General features: G+C 38.7%; 1 protein-coding gene and 1 pseudogene across 5 annotated transcripts in view; one reads left to right on the top strand and one right to left on the bottom strand.

Annotated features, from left to right (window-relative positions):
- Window positions 1-27,914, bottom strand: part of LOC105049235 (molybdenum cofactor sulfurase) — a 92,350-nt gene that overhangs the window by 47,001 nt on the left and 17,435 nt on the right. For 4 of the 5 annotated variants that reach the window (XM_073260508.1, XM_073260509.1, XM_073260511.1 and 1 more), the window contains 4 exons: window positions 21,984-22,022; window positions 21,750-21,906; window positions 13,155-13,257; window positions 5,911-6,027 (listed from right to left, as the gene is read on the bottom strand). In XM_073260508.1, coding sequence (XP_073116609.1) covers window positions 5,911-6,027; window positions 13,155-13,257; window positions 21,750-21,906; window positions 21,984-22,022 — 416 coding nt within the window. The remainder of the gene's footprint in view (window positions 1-5,910; window positions 6,028-13,154; window positions 13,258-21,749; window positions 21,907-21,983; window positions 22,023-27,914) is intronic. The other variant, XM_073260510.1, reaches the window with a different exon arrangement.
- On the top strand, window positions 3,136-4,680 carry LOC140859125 (uncharacterized; annotated as a pseudogene).

The following is a 27,914-nucleotide window of genomic DNA, read 5'->3' as shown; positions in this document are numbered from 1 at the left end:
TAACAAGAAGCACTCCAACCTATATCTTTCCCTTTTCAAGCCAGAGCAATTTAAAGGTCTAGCAGTCTGGCTCAACATTTTAATAGGGCTGGCGTGGCCCTTTCAGGCACACTTAGATGCCCAGCTCGTGTATATATCTAATACACCTCAAATGTGGAAAGTGCCGAGAAGTGGATGGAAAATAAAAGAAGAGGATATAGGAAAAAAATGCCATGGCCATATTTTTGGGTTACCCGAAATCACCTTATAAAATGGTCCAGGTAACTGTAAATATTTGGATTTCTACAAAAAGAGGATGTATCCCTGCTTTCTCACCCACTACCCTATCTAATGCAGGAAATGCTGTATCGGGCCGAACCGCCCGATACGGGTTGTACCGAACCGGACCGACGGCAGTCGATCCGATTCGACCATTTTTTCCAAAAAATACCCAAACCGCACCGAACCGGGCGGTTCGGCATGGTTCGGAGCTATACTGCCCAAAATCGGGCAATATGGCTCGGTTCGGTACGGTTCAGCGTTGAACCGAATCGTACCGACAATGGCATGTGGGCGTGGGGGGTGTGGGGGGTGTAATGGGGCCTAGGCTATCATTTTGTGGCAGCCCAGCTGCTTTCTCTGAGAGAAACCCGAGAGCTCTCTCAGAGAACTCCCGAGCGTTCTCAACTCTCAAACATTTGATGACACGAGCTGAAAAAATTAGAAAAAAGAGAAAATTTCGTCAAATTACAGCACTGGTTCGAGGAGACGTGATTTTCGACCGAAAGTAATGTATTATTCTTTTAGTAAATATTTTATTTTTTATGTTTTTCTGACTAAAAAAAGGATAAGAACAAAGAAGAAAATAAGAAAAAATCATGTCAAAATTTTATGATTTTGGTATGATTTGATTATATGTGATAGATCTTTAGAAGATCTACATGATGACACTAAAATCATTGATTTTCATTAATTATATATTTTTAAATATATATTTATTCATAAAAAAATTATTAAAAAAATAAATTCAAAAAAAATATAAAATCAGAGATTCAGAATCATGTTTAGAATGATTCAAGCTACTTGAATCTAACCTTAATTTTTTTAAAAATTTTTAAAATTAAAAAATATTTTTATAATTATTTAAATAAAAATATAATCAAATAAAAAAATATGTAAAATTAGTATTATATTTTAGCTAATTTATAAATATTATTTGAAGCATATAATATTTTTTTGAATTTATGTTTCAAAATTATTATTAAATTTTTTTTGAATTTATATATAATATTTTTTTAATAATTATTAAACTATCATATTTTGTTATACTTGCAGAAATGAATAAGAAGAAAGATTCAGAACGTGACGTTGATTGAGATCATTAATTATATATTTTTATATATATATATTTATTTATACAAAAATTATTAAAATAATAAATTTAAAAAAATATAAAATCAAAGACTCAAAATAATGTTTAGAATGATTCAAGCTACTTAAATCTAACCTCAGATTTTTTTTAAATTTTTAAAATTAAAAAATATTTTTATAATTATTTAAATAATAAAAAATTATCAAATAAAAAATATATAAAATTAGTACTATATTTTAGTTAATTCAAAAATATTATTTGAAGCATATAACATATTTTTTTTAAATTTATGAGTTTTAAAATTATTATTAATTTTTTTTGAATTTATATATAATATTTTTTTAATATTTATTAAACTGTCATGCTTTGTTATACTTGTAGAAATGAGTAAGAAGAAAGATTCAGAGCGTAACATTGGTTGGGATCATGGTGAGATGCTCTTGGCTCGGCATCATTGAAAATACAAATGGTGCAGCACAGAGTTCAAGAGAGGGGTGACTAGGTTGAAGCAACACCTGACTGGTGGTTATCCTGATATGTCCATATGTCGAAAATGCCCACAGAAGATCCAACAGTTGATGAAAAAACACTTCGCTGATTCCAAAGCAGCGAAGGAAACAACAAAGCAAAGAGGATGGAAGTAGACCATCGAGCTGCAGAGCCACCACCTTATCACTCTAGAGAGTCAGAGGAAGCTTCCACTCCAGATGATGAGGAGGCACAGATTAAGACTGCCATTCAGATGAGCTTGGATGATCAGTACTGACAGGAAGAGATGGCCAAATATAAAAAGCGATTTGGACCATCATACTACGAATCGGGATCTGGATCAGCGATCGATGGAAGAGAATCCGAGTTCAAGAGGATTATCTTAATCAAAGAGCCCGATGGTAGAAGGAGCAAACACAGCATTTCATCTTTATTGGGAGCTTTTGGCAGTAGGAGGTCCTCTAGAGATATTCCAGCAGGAGTCACCATCCATGATTTGGATCCATATGCTTTTCTCAGCAAAAATTCAAAACAGCAGAGGATTGACACTATGGTGAAAAAGGATAAGAAGAAGGATATGCGGTGAACTATTGGATCATGATTTCATTTCAGTCATATTCCAGCAAATGCAACAGGCAATCCTTACTATCGATCTGCCATTTTAGTTATAAAGGTTGCCGGCTAGGGTACAGATCCATTAGGACCTAAGGCCATCTATGGTGAGCTTCTTGACAGTAACAAGGAAGATCTGCAGATATGGATTGCTTCTTACAAGAATAAATGGCCCACATACGGACTGACAATGATGTGTGTGGCTAGATCGATCCTACTAGACATCATTAATTTTTTGACATACTATGATGGAAAAATATTTTTTTCACAAATCAATTGATGCTTCAGATAAGATGCACGATGCCGCATATATTCTTGATCTGATGGAGGAGGTGCTTGATTCAATGGGTGAGCAATATGTCGTGCAAGTCATCACAGATAATGGGCCATAATATAAGGCTGCCGGAGAGTTGTTGATGGAGCAACGACCACAGATATACTGGATCCCATGTGCTACATATTGCATTGATTTTATATTGATGGATACTAAGAAAATTCGTAGGACGCAACAGGTAATGAAGATTGCCCAGACTATTACTAGATTCATCTACAATCACACATGGATCCTTTCATTGATGCGGACGTATACTAGGAGGGAGATCTTAAGATCGGATGTCATACGATTTGCTACCAACTACATAGCACTTGATAGTCTTCTTCAGAAGAAAGCAGCTTTACGTCAGATGTTTGTCAGTACCGAGTGACAGAAGAGCAGATATATGAGGGTCAGCATTGATGAAAGTCATGTAAAGAATTTGGTGACGAGTCAGTCATTCTGACAACGGACTGAGAAAATAGTGAAGGCCATTAAGCCATTATACGAGGTACTTCGCACCGTGGATAATGAAAGATACCCTCAGATGGGCTTCTTATATTACATGATGGAAAGGGCAAAAAAACAAATCAGTGAGAATGATCCGAAGCATGCTCAGAAATTCATTAACATCATTGAAAGCCGTTGGGATTATCAGATGGGTAAAGATTTGCATCTAGCCGATAAGCACTGATTCAAAAATACTTTAAAATATTTTTTTCTTATACTTGTAAAAGTATACTTAATCAATTATGAAATTTATCTGCAGCTTACTATTTGAATCCGAGATTTCAGTATACCATTCCTGGGATAGATATGGATAACGAGCTTCTTACTGCTCTTCGTAATGTGATATATAAGATGATGTCCGATCCAGAAATCGTATCCTTGTGTCTGCAAGAGGTATGCTAATTTAAAACAGATCTGATTATTCAACTGAATTCGATCTGTACTCAACCATATTTATAAATTTAATAAATATATTTTTTTACAGATGAAATAGTTTAGAAAGGGATCGGACAGCTTTCGAGTCCCATCAGCTATCGTAAGCAAAAAGTAGATGAATCCAGATAAATTACATATCAATAATAAGCAGCATAGATTGGCATCATATGCCTAATAATATCATGAAATTTGATATGTAATTTTGCTTTTGCAGCTGAATGGTGGATTTATTTTGAAATGTCCGCAGAATATTTGAGAGGTGTGGCTGTCCGCATTCTTTTCCAGACGGTCTCTACTTGTGGCTGTGAGCGCAATTGATCAACTTTCATCCTTATCCACGGCAAACAGAGAAATGGTCTAACACAAAAGTGCCTCAATGATCTTATATATATTCACTATAATCTGAGATTGAGACTAAAACGTATTTAGGAGAAAGTACAACTAAAGTACACTGATCCGACACTAGATGATTATGCTGACGAGGACGACGATCCGATCATCGGATGGCTTGCAAGTCAGCAGCAGGAGCAAGAGCTTGATAAGCCGGGGTCCCCTCTACGACCAGCCAGTGTGGTAGCTAGGGAGATCAGGATGAATCCAAGGCAATGGGCAGAAAGAAATATTTTACATAAGGTTTCAGCTGATCAACCACAGCCTGAGGGGACACAGAGGACTCATTCATCACATGACTCAATGTTCGATACATCCTCGCACAGGTTTGAGCGAGAAATATTTAGACAAGATCAACGATCAGCAACAAAACATCCATCCTCCCAATGACAGAGGAGCACAAGGGGAGAAAGAAAAGACAGTTGCAGGTACATCACTTTCGAGAGTACAGAAACTATCTGGCTCAGATTTGGAGATCAGGGAGAGTGATGATGCTATTAATAGTAGTAATCATGGATCTGATGACCAGGGAGGAACTGGAGGACAGGAGACCACTGCTTATGAAACAGCCATAGGATGATATTCGATTCACCGATGAGTCTCAGTTTACACATGCCACACAAGATAGAAACTATGGTGGACGAGTCGGTAGAGACTGTGGAGAGCCGATTTCATATAGACGACGGGCTCCTAGAGATCGTCCAGCACGCGATGCAGCTGCAGACGATCTTGCACGTAAAGTAGGATCTAAGATGTGTCTGAATCATCCTCACATTATGGATCAAAGGATCCCGCAGCCACCTTATGATCCATATAAATATGGTGCATCCGAAGCATCTTCTAGTGATTACTATCCTATGCAGCCTGGAGCATCTTACGGATCAGATTTTGCTACCGGTATATTTGGATGGGCTCCTCCACAGCCATACCATCATCCCGAAGATACTTTTCAGAGCCAGAGTTTGAGTGAGAGATCTGAGATGTCTTACAATCCAGAGAGGATGCCTTATGGGATGAATATTCAGGAGTACAGTGCTTCTTGGTTAAAGGGATGGATTAAATGTTCCTCCAAACTATGCCAATGATCCAGATATCTACAAGCGTCACAGACACTCGACAAGATATTAAATGTAGAGTAGATCTTAAGATTAGTATATCATTTTTTGTGCTTTGTACTTCAAAAATTTAGATACATTTTAATGCACATTTATACATTTTCTTTTTAATTTTAGGATGATAGAATTATAATATAATGTAAATAAATATATATTTAAAATTTTGGATCAAATTCTCTGTATCGCTACCGAACTCAGAAATTGAATCCAAATATGTCAATAATATGCAATATAATGTAATTTTGGGGTTATAATTATGAATTAATAACTTGGAGATCCAAAAAAAATGAAACAAAAAAAAAATTTGCACTGATACCGAACCGGTACGCCGGAGCATACCATGTGTCGGTACCGTATGATACCGGTACCGTACGGGTCCGATGCCGGTACAGGTATCGGTACCGATACAGTGGATCTTGCTCTAATGGCTTCCTCTCCTCCATATTTTCCTCTCATGTGAATGATACCACGCGGCGAAAAAATGGAGCACTTATAGTCTCTTGCACAACCTAAGTAAATCCATCTTAAAAGTTAACTGGAGATTGAGATCAAGTTCCAAAGTCAACCCCAAAAGTATCAACTAGCCATGATTGAGAAGGGAAAACCACAAACCTAACGCTAAGATGGGTGTATCTGCTAGCAGAAAGAAAACAAAATGTACAAATAGAAAAGACCAACATTATCTATTTCCTTACCCGCAATTGGATTCCCGATAAAGAAGCCAAGGTTTCCACCTCATGATATCCATACCACGAGCCATCTGCTCTTCTCAAATTGAATGTGATAGTGGGACCCAAGTCCAAAGATGATACCTTGAACACAGACAAGTAAAAATAAGCAATGCCAAGAATGTCAAGATAACCACAATAAATGATATATAGAAGATTGACATTCTTTCTGCAGTAAATGAAAAGCAACATGACCTATTAATTTCCCTGTAAGGGATAAATTAATTTTAGAGACCAACAACAGTTCCACACAAGGGACAGATAAGTCACAGAAACCAGAAAAGCGGAATCATCTATGGAAGGGTAGTTTGTTTGTTATAATTTAGTACCCAAAGAATATACTCCATAAATATGGAACAACCAATATACTACAGCAGAAAGTTTTTTTTTTTTTTTTTTTTGTCCAAAAAAGAAAAAGGTATAGCAATTTGTCCAGAAGGTAATGTATTTTGCTGAATATTGCCCTGTGCCACATGACCTTTTATAGCATAAATGTAAGATAGAATTATTTCAGCACCAAATCAAGATAAGTAATAATTATAATTCCAACCAGGTCATCAATAGATCGGTGTAAGCAATACATACTTTGAAGTTTTGTTCCATCCAAAAACATATTCTATCATCTCAAGTCTCAACTGTGTTAGATGTGCAGATGAAAATAAGTAAGAAAGTAAGAAAGTAGAAACCATGTCCCATAAAAGCAGTTTGGAAAATGATTTTTAAGTAATTTGTTTCAGTTACCAACTCAAGATAGATAGTGATACACCTGGCAATGAATTTATTCAACATGTTCATGTGCAGAAAACCATAATTAATTGAACCTAGCAGTGCTATACTTAAGCAATAATATATTTTACACAGCAATTCATGAACGCCTTAATATCTGCATATACATGGACTTCGTAAAAATTCCCTTATTGAATTTTAGACTTATATTTCCAAGAGATATATATTAAATACCCTGTGGCATTTGTAGAATTTCTTTACAGCATTTATTCAATGAATGCGGGAAAATGGGCATCAAATAGTTCTAGACCATGATACGTCATATTTTTTCAACGCATAAGTAATGTCATTTTGATTGTCCTTTTCTCATGGTAAAAATGAGATTTAGTATGTCTTGAAACTTAATAGAGCTTTTATTCTTTTGGCAAATGCAGAACATGGTACCATCAAGATTTTACACCATAACAATTTGTGTTGTTGCGCTACCATTTCTATGAAATTTTCTATTTTTCTACAGCTTTAAATCTAATAACGGTACACAACATAAAATATGCACTTTTTGATAAGAAACACTAATTTGTATAAATGACAAAAACTCAAATTCTATGAAAAAGAAATATATTCATTCCTTAATTTTGATGATGCTTCTATATTACATGCATTCTTATATGGTAAAAAGAGGCAATGAAATATGAAAAGCAAAAAAGACAGTCAAACACTGCTTGCACAAAGGGCTTATGTGACAACCGACACGAAATGAGTGACACTCCCTATTTCATGCAAAGCAGGGCAACATCCTCCTGCAATGTGAACATTGATGGTGGTTGCTGATACCTCCTTTTCGGTTCCTTCTTTATAACCCGAGCTCGGAGAAGGAAGAGAGAAGAGGGCCCTATGGAGAATGTGGTCAGAAATCCATAATAGAGTCCGCCCACAACGACCGAATTTATTATCTTCATGCATAAGGATAATAGATTACCTAGTAGAAAAGATTTCAAAATCATCACAAACCTCCCTTTTTCTTTTCTATTGCAATTTCTCGATTATTATATGATGATATCCACCAAAACCTATAGGCTGCAATGCCCGCCAAATTTTACGGCTTTCACTGCCCATCCTCAGGGCTCATCAACAGGCCACCAACTAAATGGAGGAGAGTGAGGCCACCACTCTCGATTTAACCCTTGCTTGAGCCCTCACTGCTAACTCCTCTCTTCTTGCTCCATCTCTCTCTTGCATCGAGATCAGTCGATTGCCGCCGACTGTTGATCGGGCCATAAAGAAGCCCCGGTTCTCATCTCTCCCCTATTCTTTCTCTATGGCTGAAATCACCAATGTCCACAACTGCCTTGTTGGTGGTAAGCCAACCTCCCCTTCCTCTATTTCTCATTTCCTCTTCCCCTCTTCCTCTCACTTGAGTGCTTAGTGGACGGCAAAGGGCCATCCCCTATTTCACCCCCTCTCTCAGCCTCTCTTTCCCTTCCCGATGGCTGATGGCCGTGTGTAGGCGACAACCAAGGGCCCCGACCACCTACCACCCACCTTCTCTTCTCTCTCCCTCTTTCCCTTTCTCTTGCCCTTCTGGACATGCCCTCATCATCTTCTCTCTCCTCTCTTTCTCTCTCTCTCTCTGTCTCTTTGCCTCTTCCTCCCTATACCTCTCTTTTCCTTTTCTCTCTCTACACCTTGAGTCAAGCCAAACCCAACACGCACTCACCCTAGTATTGACCCCAGCAAAGGGTCATTTCCCACTTTATTCTCTACCCTAAGTTTCTAATCTAGGGTTGATCTAATTGTGTAGGTGGACAGCAATTCGGATCCAGAGAAGACTAGCATAAAATCTCTCCTGGACCCACTAAGGTAAATTCTAGCCCATTAGTTTCTTAGTTTAATTATTGTTATTAAGAAAATTTGAAATTAGATCATAATGATTTAAACCAGAAAGGAAGTTGGTTTCTAGATTTTATTACCATACATTAACGTTTAGCTAACCGGATGTATTAGGCATTCTACAGCCCAAGTTGATACGTTGAGTTAGATTTGATCACTGATAGATGTAAGGATCCGTAAACATGACTGTCTGCATGATTAAGGATACTTTGTACATACACGAATCACATGCTAATGATTAAAATAAATAAGTTTAAGAATTTCCGTGACAATCACCTATATAAGTGTAGATATTTCATATTTATATATAAGGATCGCCGATTCAAAACCAGACACCATGCTAGCTGGCCAGCGATATGAGTCGGTACGCCTCCATATCGGACTATACCAGATCCAAACCGATATGGAAACAGAAGACAAACCGGGGAGGAAAAAGGAGAGAGAGGGGGGGAGGAAGGAAAGGGAGACCTGTGGAGACACCAATGGGGGCCACCGGAGGACCGCAGAGGTCGCTGGAAGGCCACCAGGCCTCCGGGCTTGACAGTCCTCTACAAGAGCAAATGAGAAGGAAGAGAGATAGAGAAAAGAAGGGAGGGGAAGGCCGTCGGATGGCCATCGTGACCGTCCGACGGCCCAAAACACCCACGCGGCCACCGTTATCCAGCCACGACAGCCTCCTCACCGCCTTCCTCTCCCTCCTCTCCCCTCTCTCTCTCCTCGCATCTCACGGAGGACCATGAAGATTCGGAAGCTCGACAGCCTCAACGGGCAACCACCGGCCTTTTCCTTTCCTTTTCTCCCCTCTTTTTTTCTCTTCCTCTCTTTCCTTCTCCCTTGTGCTGTTTTTACCGGCATTCCGAATCGAATGCCCGAACCACACTGATTAGCCACCAATACAGTTTGGCACACCTTGAACCATCTGATTCGGGGCAGTTTAGCGAATGTTGTTTATATATATTATAGTATGGTATGGTATTAAATTATCCTTAATTACAATAAATATACCATTGATAAATAACTTATAAAAATCCACTAATTTAAAATTGGGTTATTTAGGTTTGTCTTGGACTCATGATATTGAGTATAGCCTTCCCACGAGCAAGAACATAGTACATAACACTGACTATGGCCTCACCACAGGCAAGAATGTTGTACTATAGTTTGCGGGCCATAGGCTGGAGTGTGACACTAAGTAAACCTCAAGATGTGCAAAAATGTGATACTATGATTTGTCAGTCACAGACTAAAGCGTGATAATGATCAGTCCAAATGCCGGAAAAGTTGGAACCCATACAAACCAGATGATGATGATGATGATGATAGTTTAACAAAATTGTAGTTGAATGGCACTGCTGATCTGGTTATATATCATGCGCATACAGAAAACTGCTATTTTGATGATATATAGCATACTTTTGAGTTGTTATACTAATAAACCTCGACATGCATGCTAGTATTATTATACATGAAGGATATGTAAACTAGATCTGTTGAACAATTGTTCAATAATCAAAATTATCAAATAGTTGATATATGAATCTCATTATTTTCTTCATAGTTTTATATTTATTTAAAACTGTTATTTTATTCATGTTGATGCCTGTGTAGAGATTATTAGTTAGATTTTTGTATCTGGTATTGAATCTATCTAAACCCTATATTTTGGGCAACTCTAATTATCAGTAAATAGTGAAAATTTTGTCTACTTTAATTTCTTATTTCCTATTATTACGTGTTCTGGTTCAGATTATCAGCTCTGCATGTCCTCTGGATTGTGCCCTAGAGAGTATGCGGCCATGTCACTTGGCCGATCTAAGTGTTTGGTTTGGGGCGTGATAGCTTATTTGACTAGGGACACAGTAAGGTTTTAACCAATGGCTCCAACAGAAGTGTTGACATTCAATCTTCTATCCAACTTTCAACAAGTATGATATTCAGGTTTGGACTTACCTGAAATTAAAGCTTTAAATCTTGATACCAGACCCCATCCCAATTTGCTTCTAGGTAGTACAGTACTAGGACGGGACAGTTTGGTTAGGGTGTATTAAAACATCCAGCAACAACATGAAGAAATTTTAAATAAATAAAAAAAAGTATCCCGAACTGTCCCAATGTCAGGATGCAACCAAGACAGTCAGAATTTCCTTGTTCAAGAGAGAACCAGTGTTCCATAGGTGTCTCAGCTCTCAGGTCCTGATCTCCTTTTGGAATGGTACACTATCAACAATATCATCCCATTCCGATGGCGAAAAAAATGCTTGCCTGAAATCACCTTTTCTCAAGGGAAACGTGCGCTAGGTCAGTTTTATGGAAAGAAGCAGTAGGTTTTCCTCTTTCCTCCTAGCTGAACCCTTCCTTGAGTTTTAACTGATCAGTTCACGGTATCGACGCTCTATACAACTCCCACTTATAGAGTACCCATTGTGATATTGTATTCCCGATAAGGGACAATGCAGTCTGGTATGATGAACCATGGCTACACCACATGGTGAAGGTTTATCATTAGGTGATCGTCCTAACATCTCCCTTGCCAATGATTTCCAATACAAAGTAATTGCTGAACAAGTTTTAACATCTTAGAGTTCCTAATTTGCCTCTTAGGTAATGAGTTGGTGGTAGGTTGAAGGCTAGGCATTATCAATGGAGCTAAGAGTGGCTAGGTGGGTGAAAGTAGATGCAATAATTCAAGCCCACCTAATAACAAACTTGCTAGGACATGTAAGACCAATGGTGGGTTCAAAACAGAATTTTCACTAACAAGCCAAGCATAAGTAGAGTTGGTGCTGGCATAAAAGAAAACTAAGGGAGGAGATGAGAGAACAAATGGTATATCCCCTACATCTCTTGCATTTAAAAAGTTGAGATGTCGTACACTGAATATGAAAGGTGTTTAAGGAATGAGGAAGAGTTGGGAGTTACCTCACTAATTTGACTTAAAGGCATATTTGTCATTACACTATCATTCACCTAACCATTGTAATTGATCCTCTGAAAGTTTTCTTTTTTCACTTGACCACCATCATCAATTAAGGGTCATTATTTTCACGGTCAAGCTCAAAGAAAAGTGCCAATTGGGCTTAGACATCTTTATTTCATTATTTGTAAATAGTAGAAACAGAGATCATTGTGCACGAATATTTACTAATTGAATAAAAAGAACTTTTTGGCTGGACTGACCAATTGTAGCCAGACTCTCCCTTTTTCTGGAAAAATTTTAGTTTTGAAGGCATGAGTGTGATTAAAGGGGGGGGGAGAGAGAGAGAGAGAGAGAGAGAGAGAGAGAAGCTTCCACAAATTAGAGTATTAGCACATATTAGAGTCCTGGGGCCTCTCTTGGTGACAAATCTTTCATGGGATGAGACACACATTTGCGAGATGAAAGTAATAATCTTTCCTTTCTTATATCACACCCTTGGTCCTCAATGCCCTATTTGGGCCATTGCACATGCCAGATGTTAGCAGGCAATAAAGGAGGAGCTTATATGCAAAATTACTAGGCATATTACTAAAGACAAAGTAGATGAAAATTATACAATTACCAAAAAGGTTGAATAAACGAATAAGAACCAAGAAACATCGTCTGTAACCACAAAATTTCAACATCAACATCCATGGAAGCATTGCAATGGTCCAATACAGTGACCAACTAGAAGTTGTCCATAAATAATTGGGGAAACTAAAGTTCAACCCTAGGTTCACCATGCTAGTACCAAAGCTCGGACCAGTCGGCCGGCAATATAGTTCTGTATGCCCCCATGCCATTTTGTACCAGGCCCAAACTAACATAAAGAGATGCGAAGGAAGAATGAGAGAGGAAGAGAGGAGAGAGGGGGAGAGAAGAGGAAGAGGGAGAGAGGGTCTTCGAAGGCTGCCGAAGAGCAATCGGGCTCACTACGTCGCTATCGAGCTTAGTGGAACCCGAACAAGGGCAAAGGGAGGGAAGGACAAGAAGTGGGAGAGGAAGCCTCCAGAGGGCAAGTAATGCCGCCGCATCTCCATTGCGCCAATGAAGGCTGGAGGGGCTCCGTCCTCTCCTTCCCCGCTCCATCCTCTGCCGTGTTCCACCATGCTCGGCAATGGTGCAACAAGCTCAACTATCCTCCGACGGCCTCCGGAGGCCCTCGCTCTCCCCCTCTCCTTCCCTCCCCCTCTCTCTCTTCTCTTTCCTTCTCCCTCTCCCCCTCCTCACCAGTTTCTCATATCAAACACCAAAACCATCCTAATCAGCTGCCGGTACAGCTTGCCACACCCTAAACCGTCATGGTTCAGCAAACCATGGTCCAACCCTTGTCTTAATTGAGATTTTACATTTAGTCCTTATGCCCGATGTTAGATACCAATGAATAATTTATGTTTAACCTCGGTCCTGTGTGCATGTATATGCATGCAAGATAGTTATAACTCAAAACTATGCACAAAAGCAAGCTCTATGCACAGGAACCAAATATAAATTGTCAACCGTGTGGGATACTAATTACTAAATTTTACATAGTAGTCAAACAAGTGAACAAGGTGTTAAGAGATCCCCAAATAAGCAAGCATAAAGATAAGAGTGATTTTTATTGTCAGCAAGTTACTTCTTTACCACAACCAACCTTAGCAATGTCTCTTCCATAGACTCTGCAAACATTCACTCCATTTTCATGCTTTAAGTCCATCATCATGTTTCTCACATGAGTGGCCAAAGATGTTGTATGCCTACAAGGGAATAATAATGTTTAAAGTCATTACAAATTCACCAGTGCATTAGCACTCAACTGCAACAGAACAAACACAAAATGTCTGCTCTGCCCATGAACAGTAATAAGAAGAAACCAGATTCTCAATTCCTAGTTAATTCAACAATACATAATTAGCAAGCACATAATTGCTTCAAAATAAATCTTAAAGATAAGAATAAGCAGCAAGTTGTTTTGAGGACAACTTAAGATAAATTTCACTGTAGATCAATTATACAGCATGGATGGCTATAATGAATATGATAAATACCAAGTTGTCTCAGCTATTTGAGATCCAGATATATCCATGTTAGTAGCATGGGAGACTACATATTACAAGATTAATACAAAAGAAAATGAAAATAAACTGATGTCAAAGTGATAGCTGATGACTCTTTAAGTGAATATAGACTATGTTGAGTTGGTCCTGAAAATTGAGATATTTTAAGCATGTTTTAGGTTCCAGTGCATGCTGGCCAGCTCATACTGGCACCAGATGTTGGGTCAGCATGACACCTATTACATCCTTTTTAGACTTTTTACACTGACAATTAGCTTTAGTACCCTTTTTCTCAAAAAAGCATTTTGTTTCAACCAGGCACAGCATAGCACAGAAAGTCACGTGCCAATGATGCAAATCCCTCATTTAAAGTCATTTAGTTTCTTCTCAGCCAGCAGTAATAGTAGAGTTGCAGCTGTTGAGGCGCAATTTATTTGCCTTGGTCAAGTGGGCAGCCTCAAATAATCATATCTTTAACAATTCCACTTCAAAACAAGGTTTGCCCTCATGGTTGCTTGAGGCATGAAGCTTGGCCTCAATCAACATTTCTACCTCAAATTGGCTCCACCTCAAACTGGCTCTGCCTCAAATTAGCTTCACCTCCAAAGACTTGTAGAACTCAAGTTGGTTCCAACTCAAAAAGGCTTCAGCTCAAATTGGCTTCATCTCTAAAGGTTCATATGCCCCATGTTGGCTATGCCTCTAAAGGAACTCAAATCGGTTCCATCTCTAAATATCGAGACATGCCTCAAAGTTGTCTTCCCCTCTAGGGAACTTAAATTGGCTTTGCCTCTAGGGAATGTACAACTTAAATGTTCTGTCTACATCAAAGACTCCTAGAGTCTTAGGGGATAAGATAATTCCACCTCTATGAGATAAATCTGCCTATTTGAGATATATCAATCTTGTTGGAATATTGTTATATTTGGAAAGCATGACAATTCCTCCACTGAATATTTGGAAAGCATGACAATTCCTCCATTGAATATTTGAAAAGCATGACAATCCCTCTATAGGAAAGTATATCAATTTCTCCATCATCCTTGATTTTGTATCATTTAAATTTCTTCTTTATTTGTTTCCCACAATCATGGGATTGTATCTTTTCTTTATTTGTTTCCACAATCATGAGATTTTTTTTTTTTCTTTATTTGTTTCCCACAATCATGAGATTTTGGTGGGATTGTATCTTTTCTTTATTTGTTTCCCCCAGTCATGACATCTTGGGGAATCTTGGTGTATTATAGATATTTGTAAAACAATGCAATAGAGGAACAAGCTTCACCATTTACCATTTAACATGGTATTAGAGCCTGGGAAGAGAAAATCCTAGCCATCTTAACCTCTCCAGTGGCGAACTATCCCGCTCTCTCTCCACTAAAATCCAACCTCTCCTGAGCATTACCCAGTCCTTTCCCATGTGTGGGTCCTCCTTCGTGACTCGATTTCCACAAGAACAATAACTTTTCAATTCTTTTATGCGTCTCTCTTCGATTTGGAGCCCTTTTTTTTGTTGCTGCTACTGTTCCTTGAGGTATTCGTGGATTTTCCTTCGATCAAAGTCAATATGTCAGCATCTTTGAATCCGTCTTTTTCGACAAAATCAGGTATTTTCGCTTCTATTTTTTTTGGTTCACCCTTGGTCACCACAGAACAACTCTCTGATCCCAATTACCTGTCTTGGGCTATTGCTGTTTAATTACGGTTTACAGGTCAAGGATATGAAGACCACTTGATTAAGAAAGCTGCAAATGTTTCTGCCACCGACCAGCCCACTTAGCAAAAGATTGATGCTCAACTGTGTAGTCTCTTGTGGTCCACTATTGACCGCAAATTTTTCCTATATTCCACCATTGTCAAACTTGATATGATCTATGGAAAAAGGCTAAAGCCTTATATACACTAATGATATTCAATGCCTTTATACTATTATTTCTGACATGTTACATCTCCAAAAATTTGATCAGGATACACCTACCTATATGGGCCAGATTCAAACTGTAAAGGAGTTTGCTGAACTGTTGCCTATCACTGTTGATACTGAAGCACAGGAGCAACAACGTAATAAGCTCTTTATGGTTCTCATCTTGGCTGGGCTACCTTCCAATCTTGTATCTGTTCGTGATCAAATTCTGGCTAGCCCCACAGTACCCTCTATGGAAGATGTCTTTGCACGTCTCCTGCCCGTTTCCTCTCCATCTGTTCCTGACTCTGATGCTTCTCCCACTGACTTTTCTGCTCTTGTCTCATAATCTTTCGATCAGAATAGTCATGGTGAAAGCAATGGCCGCGGAGGTAACCATCAGCGACCACAATGCACTTAGTGCCATAAGATTGGCCATACTCGAGATCGTTGTTTTAAGCTGAATGGTCAGCCACCTCATATTGTGAATGTTGCCCAGGCCGATTCTACCCCCATTGTGTCACTTTCAGAGGACACCACCTCTGACTATTTCCATTTCTGCTACTGAGTATGATGCGTATCTTCAGTATCAGACTGTGAAGCAGTCTACTGTTGTCTCTATTGCTCATACTAGTAATTTAGTTGCTGGTCTCACTCATTCTTCCTCACTTGGACCATGAGTTCTCGATTCTGATGCCTCCGATCATATTTTTGGTAATAAATATCTTTTCTCCAACATTACTAGTTCTTCTTCTCTTACTGTGGTTACCTTGGCTAATGGCTCTAAAACCTTAGCTAAGGATGTTGGTCGGGCTAGACCTCTACCCTCTTTACCTTTGGATTCTATACTTTGTCCCGGAGTGTCCCTTTAATCTTATATCTATCAGCAAATTAACACATTTCCTTAATTGTTCAGTCATATTTAGTAATAACTCCATTCTTGTGCAAGACCTAGGTACGAGACAGACAATTGGCACCGAACGTGAGTCACAGGGGCTTTACCACCTCACATACCTACATCACCAATAGTCTATGCTTCTAATGCACCACCGTCTCTTATCCATAGTCATTTGGGGCATCCTAGTCTTTCAAAGCTTCAAAAGATAGTTCCCTATCTCTCCTCTCTTCATCACTAGAATGTGAGTCATGCAAGCTTGAAAAACAAGCACGTGCTTCGTTTCCAAAGTATATCAATAATCAAACTGCATCCCCATTTGATCTTGTTCACACTGACGTATGGGGTTTTAGTCACATCAGTTCTACTTTAGGTTTTCAGTATTTTGTGACATTTATTGATGATTACTCTCGTTGCACTTCATTATTTTTAATGAAAAATCATTTTGAGTTATTTTAATATTTAAATCTTTTTGTGCTGAAGTTTGTACTCAATTTGGTGTTCCAATTCATACTTTACGTAGTGATAATGCACAAAAATATTTTTCTATCCCTTTCAATAGCTTCATCTCTTCACAAGGCATCCTTCATGAATTTTCATGTATTCATACTCAGCAAAATGGAGTTGCTGAGAGTAAAAACCGTCATCTAATTGAGACTGTCCTCACATTACTCTTACATAATAATATTTCTCTCCGTTTCTGGGAGGATGCTATGCTTACTGCCTATTACTTGATTAACATAATGCCTTCGTCAGTTTTACAGAATCAGATTCTACATTCCATTATGTTTCCTACTCATTCTATTTATCCTCTTTCCCTTCATGTATTTGGCTGTACTTATTTTGTTCGAAATCTAACCCCTAGACAAGATAAACTTCTGCCAAGTCTCTCAAGTGTGTCTTTTTGGACTACTCTCGTCTTCAAAAAGGATATCGATATTACTCTCCAGACACAAATCGTTACATCACCTCCATAGATGTCACTTTCTATGAGAACACACCCTTTTTTGCATCTTCTCCTTCTAAGCATCCCATCATATCTGAGGTTCTTCCTGTTCCCTACATTAGACCTGCTGAAGACACTCCAACTCGCCCACTTCCAGTTTATCATCGTCATCCACATTCTGACCCTTATGCAGGCCTGATTGATGTTCCTACTGACTCATCCTCTGCTCCAATGCCTGTGCCTACCACGGACCTCCCTCCGATAGATAGTCCTCCCATTATTATTTGAAAAGATATTCGCTCCACTCGTAACCCTCATTCTATTTATAGCTTTTCGAGTTATCATCATCTGTCTTCACCCTATTATGCTTTTGTATCCTCCTTGTCTTCTATTTTTGTTCCTAAAACTATCAGTGAGGCACTGGCTCATCCAGGATGGCGGCAAGCAATGATTGATAAAATGGCAGCTTTGCATTTTGGTGACACTTAGGAGCTGGTCCCCTTACCACCTGGTAAATCCACTGTTGATCGTCGTTGGGTTGACACGATGAAGGTTGGTCAGGACGGAAAGATTGATCGACTTAAAGCACGGCTAGTTGCTAAGGGCTATACCCAGATATTTGGCTTGGATTATGGTGATACTTTCTCACCAGTGGCCTAGATTGCCTCCGTTCATCTTCTTCTCTCCATGACTGCCACGAGACATTGGGCCCTTTTTCAACTAGATATTAAAAATGCTTTTCTCTATGGAGAGCTTGCTGAAGAAGCATATATGGAGCAACCGCCTGGCTTTGTTGCTCAAGGGGAGACTGGCTTGGTTTGTCACCTTCATCATTCTCTTTATGGCTTGAAACAGTCTCCGTGAGCTTGGTTTGGGAGGTTTAGCACAGTCATTCAACAATTTGGTATGGTTCGCAGAGAGGCGGATCATTCTGTTTTCTATCGCCATTCCTCGTAGGGTCAGTGCATATACTTGGTTATCTATATGGATGATATAGTTATCACAGACAGTGATCAAGATGGAATCTATCAACTGAAGCAACACCTATTTCATCATTTTCAGGCCAAAGATTTGGTCGCCTGAAATACTTTCTGGATATTGAGATAGCTCAGTCTACTGATGGTGTTGCAATCTCATAGAGAAAGTATGCACTAGACATACTGAAAGAAACTAGCATGATAAATTGCGGATCTGTTGATATACCCATGGATCCAAATGTTAAACTTCTATCTGGACAGGGGGAGCCACTATCAGACCCTGGACGATATCGAAGGCTTGTTAAAAAATTGAATTATCTCACTATCACTCGACCAGATATCTCTTTTGCTGTAAAGTTGTTAGTCAGTTCCTACAAGCTCCATGTAACAGTCATTGGGATGCCGTGATTCGCATTCTTAGATATATTAATGGAGCACTAGGCCAAGGACTCCTTTATGAAGACAAAGGGCATACCCGGGTGATTGGTTATATAGATGCAGCTTGAGTAGGATCTCCCTTTGATAGGCGATCAATATCAGGATACTGTGTTTTCATTAGAGGCAATCTAGTATCATGGAAAAGTAAAAAATAAGATGTTGTGGCCAGATCAAGTGCAAAAACAGAATACCGAGCTATGGCATTGGCCACATATGAACTCATATGGCTGAAGCTACTCCAAAAATTAAAGTTTGGTGAAGTCAAATAGATGCAGCTGATATGTGATAATCAAGCAGCCCTACCTATTGCTTCCAATCCAATTTTTCATGAGAGGACCAAACACATAGAAGTCGACTTTTATTTTATTAGAGAAAAGATTCTTTTAGGAAGCATTGCTACTAGTTTTGTTAACTCAAATGACCAACTAGCAAATATATTCACTAAATCTTTCAGAGATCCTCGAATTAAATACATATGTAACAAGCTTGGTGCATATGACATATATGCTCCAGCTTGAGGGGGAGTATTGAAATATTGTTATATTTGGAAAAAATGACAATTCCTTCACTGGATATTTGAAAAGCATGACAATTCCTCCATTGAATATTTGGAAAGCATAATAATTCCTCTATAGGAAAGTATATCAATTTCTCCATCATCCTTAATTTTGTATCATTTTAATGTCTTTATTTGTTTCCCACAATCATGGAATTGTATCTTTTCTTTATTTGTTTTCTACAATCATGAGATTTTGGTGGAATTGTATCCTTTCTTTATTTGTTTCCCACAATCATGAGATCTTGATGGATCTTGGTGTATTATATATATTTGTACAACAATGCAATAGGGGAACAAGCTTCACCATTTACCATTTAACAAAGCTCTTAATAGAGAATTGATACTTGGTCCATAAGTGGTCGCCTCTTTAATCTTCAGCCCACTTTCTCAACCAAACACAAGATAATCTCCCCTCAAGCAGATAAACATCATCTCCTCAAACCAAAATATATCATATTCTATCCAGCACCTTTATCCTTATCACTGAGCCAGCTCTTCTCTATAGAAAGGGTGAGGCCAAAGTGGCAAGGGGACATGCACAAGGATTTGAAGCAGAGAAGGCTAAAGATGTGCTCATTGTGCAGAACCAAAACAAATGCAGACATATAGAAAGCTCAAGAAGCACTCAGTGAGCAGCAAGGAAAAAGGCTTGATGCGAGTAAAAGCCACAAGATGGGTAAAACTGTAAAAGCATCTGGTTGTAAGTTAATTCTTTTAGTGATGCCACTTGATTATGTAATTATGTAAACTACCATGTAATAATGTATAGATCAAAAAAGACAAATATTTCTTCCTTTTATATTTGTTGTTCTTGTACCATGTTGTCTTTTGAGAAGGTTCTGACCATCTAAATGAAGTTACTCCTTGACCATGAGAAAATAAGATAATTAATAATGTCTTCTAAGAGGCTATTCGGAATGGTTTTCTACATATTAAACCTTAGTTATATATAACGAAGGGAAGTTTGTGTTCTATAAATTAAAAGCTACACATATTTCAGACTTGAAAATTTTATTCAGCAGGATCCTGCAAAAACAACATTTACTGAACTAAAAAAAACTGCATAACTTATTTAATTCAACTTTTGTGACACCCTCAAAAGGATCATCTGGAGATTATGAATAATACAAGAACAGTGATGGTGCATCAAATGATGGGCAGTATTTTTAGTATTCATAAGATGAATCAACAAATGAACATCCCTTTAGGATGGCCATTTATGGAGTCGAGTATAAGCTCCCAAAGATGAGAAAGGAATTGAAAAAAATTAGAAGGATTGGAATTTTTGGAATCATGAAGAACCACCATCGCCATATTCCCCTCATTATCATGATAATAGATTGGAAGTAAAAGGTCACAAAGTTTACAGATTATGGATTCTGAAGAGTTCTCTTGACCTGCAGCTTCTCCTTTCCCTAGACTCCTCCCCACACACCTTCCCAACTGCTCTTACCAAGGTTTTACATCCTGGCAGGACAGGGGATGTCCCGGCTATCCTGTCCCATTCCTATGGGAAAACGGGATCACAGTGGATTCGGGAATCCGAAATCCGTTCATGCAAGGAGAGAAGAAGACAGAGAAAAGAAGAAAAGGAAGAAAAGATGAAGAAAAGGAAAGAGCAAAAGGAAAGAAGAAGAAAAATGAGAAAAGAAAGGAAAGAAGAAGAAAAGAAAGAAAAAAGAAAAGATAGAAAGGTAGAAAAAAAGAAAGAAAATAATGAACGAAAGGGAAAAAAAGAAAGAAAGAAAGGAAAGAAGAAAGGGGGAGAGAGAGAGGACATCGCATCACAAGTGCTGCCAAGATAGGACAGGATAGTGGGACGTCCCATTCCATGGAGAAACCGAGACACCTTCTTCCCAAGGGATTTAAAACCTTTGCTCTTACCTTACCATCCAGATAACCAAAGCCAATGTTCAAACAAGACGAAAAATAGGCAATAGCTCATTATAAGATAAAATCTGCAAGACATAAGCAACCTAATAGCTGGCTAGACATTCAGTTATTCTTACAGAGTTTAAGTCCAAGCAGGCTAGGGTACTTTAACAGCAATGATTTTTTTGAATTGATAGGTGAAAGGAATTTGAGCAGCATGATGGCACTGTAATTAGAGAATATTCAGAAAACCACAAGAATATGAGGTAAATAAAAAGAAGCACCTGGCTACAATAGATAAGATGCCTCCTTTATACACAAGTTTCATGAATCAGGAAAAGGAACTATGTGGTTATGGCTTTGATCTATACCCCTTATAATCAAGATACAAAAAATTCAAACTAAACATGCATGTAAAATAGCTGAATTAATGAACAACACAGGTATATGGAATGTATCAGATAGATGATAGATAAATACTGGCATATGTTAATCATGATGACACTATATGATATAGAATTGTGGGGTAGCTATTCCATTTCCTTGTTCATTAAGACAGTAATGTTTCTGCCTTCCAAAAAAAAAAAACATCTCAGACACACCGAGAAATAGCAGATGTAGTCAATGTATCAATTATGTTGAACCCATGACGAATGGAAGCTATCGCCAAAAATGATAGAGTTCCATCTTCGAGCACTTGTTCAATGCGCTCCCTTCTTTTTATGAAGTCAATATCAGCAATTGAAGCAGATACTGTGCCTGAATAATTAGACATGTCAAACTTAAACTAGAACTTGACTAGAGAACACGTGAAGAACAAGTAGTTAATCACTGACCTCCACTAAAATAGGTTGTGGTCAGAATCCTGGCTGCCTCTGTGAAAGCACATTAATGATTAAAAAAATAAGAAAGAAAAGCTTCTATGTTCCCTAGTTTCTCTAGCATGCAAGATTGCCAAAACACCATCATGATAAAATTCACTGACGTGTAGTTCTTGTAAAATTGACACTTTAAAAGATCAAATAGCCTCACATTATTAAGCATTAGAGGGTCACTATGATGTATAACATGAACCACTGTTTGGTGAATTATATGGAGAATTTTGCAAATTGATCCCATGCATGACAAAAGTTCTGTTAGGGCTAATACCATTCGACATGGAATCCCAATGACAGCCATTTACCAATTACTTTTAAAAGACAAGCACAATGGATGAAAATAATAAAAGACTTGGTATTTCCAATATTTTATATGATTTTTATATGTGATGGACAACATTTGTTATATTTATTGTCCAGTAGTTTAAAAAAAAAAAAAAATCTAAAAGCCTGCAGAAGCAACTTAAAGCTAGTATGGCATCAATCAATCCTGACCTTCAAATTACATACTTTCAAAATTATGCTAATTTTCTAAATTAATAAAAGAAAATAATAGTCAGTGGCTCAAAAGATTGGTTATCAGTCCAATTCAGTGATCCATTGTGATAGATTCAAATTGCAATCAATTATATCTATATGGAGGTGAAAATGAGAAATTTATTATTTATTACTTTTTTCTCTTTCAATACTTCTTACCGTCTTCTCTTTTTCCATTGTCATTTTCTTTTCTAATTCCTTGTTTCATGTCTTTTAAAGTCACAAAAATACAAACAAGTAAAAACACAATATTTAACATTTTTCTGGTAATTTGTAGCATGTAATGATTCCACATGAAATATTTTGCAGCAAATGGATCTATGGAACTATTAACCTATTGCAACATTACTGTTCTCATCAAAGTTTTCAAAGCCCATACTAGACACTGTTCCAATCGGCCAATGGCATGAATCGGTTTGGGCCCGTACCGGACCGAACTGGTGCGAACCGAGAAAGGAAAGGACGAACTAGAGAGGAGGAAAGAGAGAAAGAGAGGAGAAGGAAGAGAGAGAGAGGAGGGGAGGGAAGTAGGTTAAGGCAACAGAGACACCACCGGTGACCATCGGAAGCCAGCAAACACATTGTCGGCTTAAGTGAAGCCGACAAACCCATTAGTGAAGCCGGCAAACATATTGCCGGCTTAACTTAAGTGAAGCCGGCAAAAGATTTGCTGGCTTAACTATTCATCTTCGTTTAAAAAAAAATGCGATGAACCGAGCAGAGAACCTATTCTGCGGCCGCGGCTCCACCTGTGCCTTTTCCACCGTCCGATGGCCATGGTGGCCATCCGACACCCTTCGACGGCCTCTCCGCCGACTACGCCTCTCTACAGTATCCTCACTCCCTCTCTCTCTCTATCTCTCTCGATTAAATGTCCTATCAGATAACATGAAGCCTCGGAGCCTCTGCGGCCCTCCGATGGTATCGTCCCTTCTTTTCCTCCCCTTTCTTCCTCTCTTTCCCTATTTTTCATCTGATGTTCCAATTTGGCTGGCCAAACCATCCCAATTTATGATCGGTACAACCCGAAACACCCTGAACCATCAGGTTCGAGACGATTCGGCAAATGCTAGTTCTCATACTCTTTTTAATCTCTTTTAACTCCACTAATATTACCCTATTATGAACAAAGCAAGGCCTTCAATAGGGGTGAAAGCGGTATGGATATTATTCCGTTCGAATCTGTTTTCGTATCCAAATCAATCCGGATATGGATAGAAATTTGAGGATCCAACTAATATCCGCATCCGTATCCATATCTATCAAAAAAAAATGGATATGGATATGGATAGATAACTATCCGATCCGTATCCGAATATCTGAATCTACATGTAATCCTATATAATTTTATATAGTATTTATTTTTTAGAAAAAATATACAGCCATATAAACATGTTATTAACTTGATTTATCATCTAGTTAGTAATATCTTTGATTCTACAATCATAATGTATAATTATCTAAGTGACATCCGTAATTATATCCATACTTTCAGTATTCGAATTGTATCCGTATCCATTTAAAATATGAATATAAATTTTTGCATCCAAATAATATATGTATCTGTATTTGCATTCATCAAACAAAACAAATATGGATATTAAAATTCACGAACTCAGTATCGAAATCCATACCGATCGATCGACAGTACAGATCCGTACTAGATCAGATCGATGCGAACTAACATAGAGGAAAAGAAGCGAACCGAAAGAAAAAGAGAGAGGAGAGGGTGAGGGAAAGGGAGGGAAAACAGGGAGGGAAGGAGAGTGCGGTCGGAGGAGATGCCGGCGGTGGCCACAAGCGGGCCGTCGATGCGCTCGGAGGGCCGCTAAGGCTCCGCTTCATCCATCGATCCTCAACCGAGAGAGAGATATAAAGAGGGGGGAGGAAAAGAAAAAGAGGGAGGGGAAGCCGTTGGAGAGGCCGTCAAACAGCGCAATCGTGGCCTCCGACAAACAGCGCAATCGTGGCCTCCGACATCGCAAGCATGAAACAGGGGCAATCGTCCCTATTTCATGGGATTTTTTTAAAAAATTCTAGTTATAGTGAAGCCGACAATGGATTTGCCGACTTCATTATTCATCTTCCTCTTTAAAAAATCTGATTAGTGAACGGGATGGTCGCCCGTTCCGTGGCCGTGGCTCCATTCGCATGTTTTCTGTCACTCGACACCCTCTGGCAACCCCTCCACCGGCTGCTCCTCCCTTCGGTTGGTCGCTCCCCCTCTCTCTCTTTCTCACTTGATTAAATGCCCTCAACAGACCACCGTCGGCCTCCGACAGCATCATACCGTCTCTCCCGCCTCTCCTCTCTCTCTTCCTCTCTTTCCCTCTCCCTCCTCCGATGTGCTGTTTTCCTCGGTCGAATCGTCCCGGTTTGCCACCAGGATGGCTCGAAATGCCCTGAACCATCCAATTCGGGATAGTTCAGCGTTCCATTGGATATGGATATGATGGTACCCGATCTGATTTCAGCCCTAGCCTCCAACCATTATAAAAAAGTGACCTTCACTTTTATAGAACATGTGAATTCATCTTTAGGCCAATGCATTACAAAGACAGGCAAAAAATAGGCACCACGAACAAATCATTTGCTCTGAGTGAAAAAGGGAAAAAATTTTTTAATAGCATGACCATGAATTTATAATTTAATGAATTTCTTAATGTAGACTGCACATGCTCAGTCAATGCTCTAATAAAGATAGATATGTTTGTTAGAATTGGTTAACTAACACAGTGATGCAGGCAACAACCATGTGCCATAAAGAGTGAAGAAGCACAAGTTATAAGAAGAGAACAATGTAAGAAAACTTCACGAAATTCTACCGATCAATAAAAACAAGTCTCTTGCAAACTAAACCCTACGCCACCTTACATAGACAAGCCTTACAAAGTCCAACTAAAAATGGGAAATACAACCCAAAAATAAAAGGATTGGCCAACTACAAAATCTGAAAATTTGGCAAAAAGCTAATGCTGACTCTAAAGGAAAATTTTTATGACTTTTGAACAAAAACACTTGAATTCCATTCTCTCATGAACTAGCTAGCAGGACAAAACTGAATAAATCAAATTTAGATTGCTGAGGCCTCTGGTTGTAAATCTAATGGCTCTTATGAGGCTTGGCATGGTCCAACAGTCCAACTGATCATAATACCTGCCAGTTTATGCTGCACTGCATCAGTAAGCATGATTTTTGTACAGGATTACATTTGTTTGAAGCATTAACATGATGTTTTAAGATTCTTTTTCTCAATGCATTCATACTTGGATATATTTATGGTAACATGAGATGCCCATGCGGTATTAGATATCTCGGATACATAGGAGTATTGTCAGAAATTAGATCAATTGTTTAGGATTATCAAAGAACGAAAACTCTCATCCCTTGTTCCTGAAAATGCACACATAAAAATAAGGCTGGGGAAATAATCATAATTTCATATGGATGCAATCGGAGATGATAGCCATAAGACTATGGCAACTTTTCTCAATTGCTGGAATGGACACTTCACATCAACACTTGGTGTTGTCACATCACAATTAAAGGCTCAAATAAGAGTATGTCTAGTTGATTCCACACTTTTAAGATTGGTGTCATCCTAATAGTGCTTTGCACGTACCCAAACTTGAAAGTCAAAGTGAAGTATTGGGGGTCATGATCATTTTGATGGATGGGCTGCATAGACAAAGATGAGTGAATGCGTACATGAAACGCCCAACAAGGAATTTGCTTCCTAAAATAGGAGAATAAACAGTTTGGTAAAAAATATTCATTAGGCAAAATCAATCCTCCATTGTTTCAACAAAAGTGTTTTGATGATTTTATTTTATCAATTAAAGTAACATAAGTTTTTTGTTTTTTGTAAATCTTTTCTTTTGCAAAATAGTTTCTCCAATGTCTGATCAAACCCTAGAACCTGATGGGTGTATTTTCAGTTACAGGCTCAATAATGTTACTATGTTATCCTAGGATTGTCGTGAGTTATTGACTAATAATGGGAACACAAATGCAAATGGTCGAGCTATCATTCATGGGTACTTGCATCTCATAATGTTCTTCTCATAAGGATTTAGTCTGACCCTATTCCACAAAAAACTTGCAGCTTAGGCATAAGGGTCACATATGATGTGATCGGTCGGGTCTGACCAATAAATCCAAATAACCTGAGTGGTTTGGATTGTATTTTTGGAACACCCTAGATCCCTCACCACAAAAAAATAAATAAATAAATAACAATAAAAGTTCCACTCACATGTTTCCCCTCTGCATGTTTTCTCACACCCTCTGTTCTCGCATAATCTCTCATGCCCACGTTCTCTCACTTTATCTCTAGCAACCTCTCTCTGCCTCTCACACATGACTCTCCATCCCTTTCTCTTGAGCACAGCCAGCATCCCCCTTCGTCTCTCTTCCTCTTGTGAGCACCTTCCTTGACACTATCTATTCTTCCACATTCTCTCCCTTCCGCGCCCTCCCCCCCCCGCCTGCCCCACACTCTTTTTCTCCCTTCATGTCTGGCATGCCTAAGACCTATAACCTTAACTTGTATCCAATGTTCTTTGCACTCATCAAGCAGGGAACTAGGATGTCCCTTGGCATAAAAACCACTATTACAAGGTGCACATAAAGCACTAAACTAGGCATGAAACCCAACTCCAGGCATAAAGCCCAGTAGGCCAGTACACCTAGCACACCACAATAGTCCATTACATAAACCAACTTAAAAGAGATAATAAAATATCCTTGTGAGTCTCAGATGTCAGCTTCCTGAGGAATCATCCCCAACACCAATCCAAGACAAGTGTTCCATTGGCCGCTTGCATAAGGCTCACCATCTCCTCTGATCAGCTGGACTGCTGGCCACCATCAGTGGAAGAGGATTAGAGAACCAAAAGCAGTGCCACCATCTTCGTTGAGAGCTTCAAAACCTTGAAAACCAAGATCTCCCCAATCTGATAAAGAAGCAACACGATCATGTCCCACATGCCTCCTCGCACACACATCTGAAGAGAAAATATGGCCCATTGCTCCAGAACAGCAAGAACAAACTCAAAACATAATAGTAAGGGCACTATCACCTAGATCACGGATGGGAGGTTTCTAGTTCCTTTGATGTAGCAAGGACAGACGATAGCAACCACTTAAAGAACTATAACCTAGTACGTGGCCAATTAGCCCATCACCTGTCTCTTAAGCCAAATAAAACCACAAAAAGATAGAGTTCCCTACTTCCCTTGCTATTTTCCCTGGCCATTTTATTTTCCCTGGCCAAAAATGGCCAGGGGCTGACCAAGAAAATGCTTCCCTGGTGCTCCACTCTAGAAAGAAAAATTTTAGAGAGAGACCCAT

The sequence above is a fragment of the Elaeis guineensis genome, chromosome 7 (assembly GCF_000442705.2).
Source record: "Elaeis guineensis isolate ETL-2024a chromosome 7, EG11, whole genome shotgun sequence".
Lineage (NCBI taxonomy): Eukaryota > Viridiplantae > Streptophyta > Magnoliopsida > Arecales > Arecaceae > Elaeis > Elaeis guineensis.
Note: the sequence above shows the minus strand (reverse complement) of the source record. Positions and strands in the feature narration are given on the sequence as shown.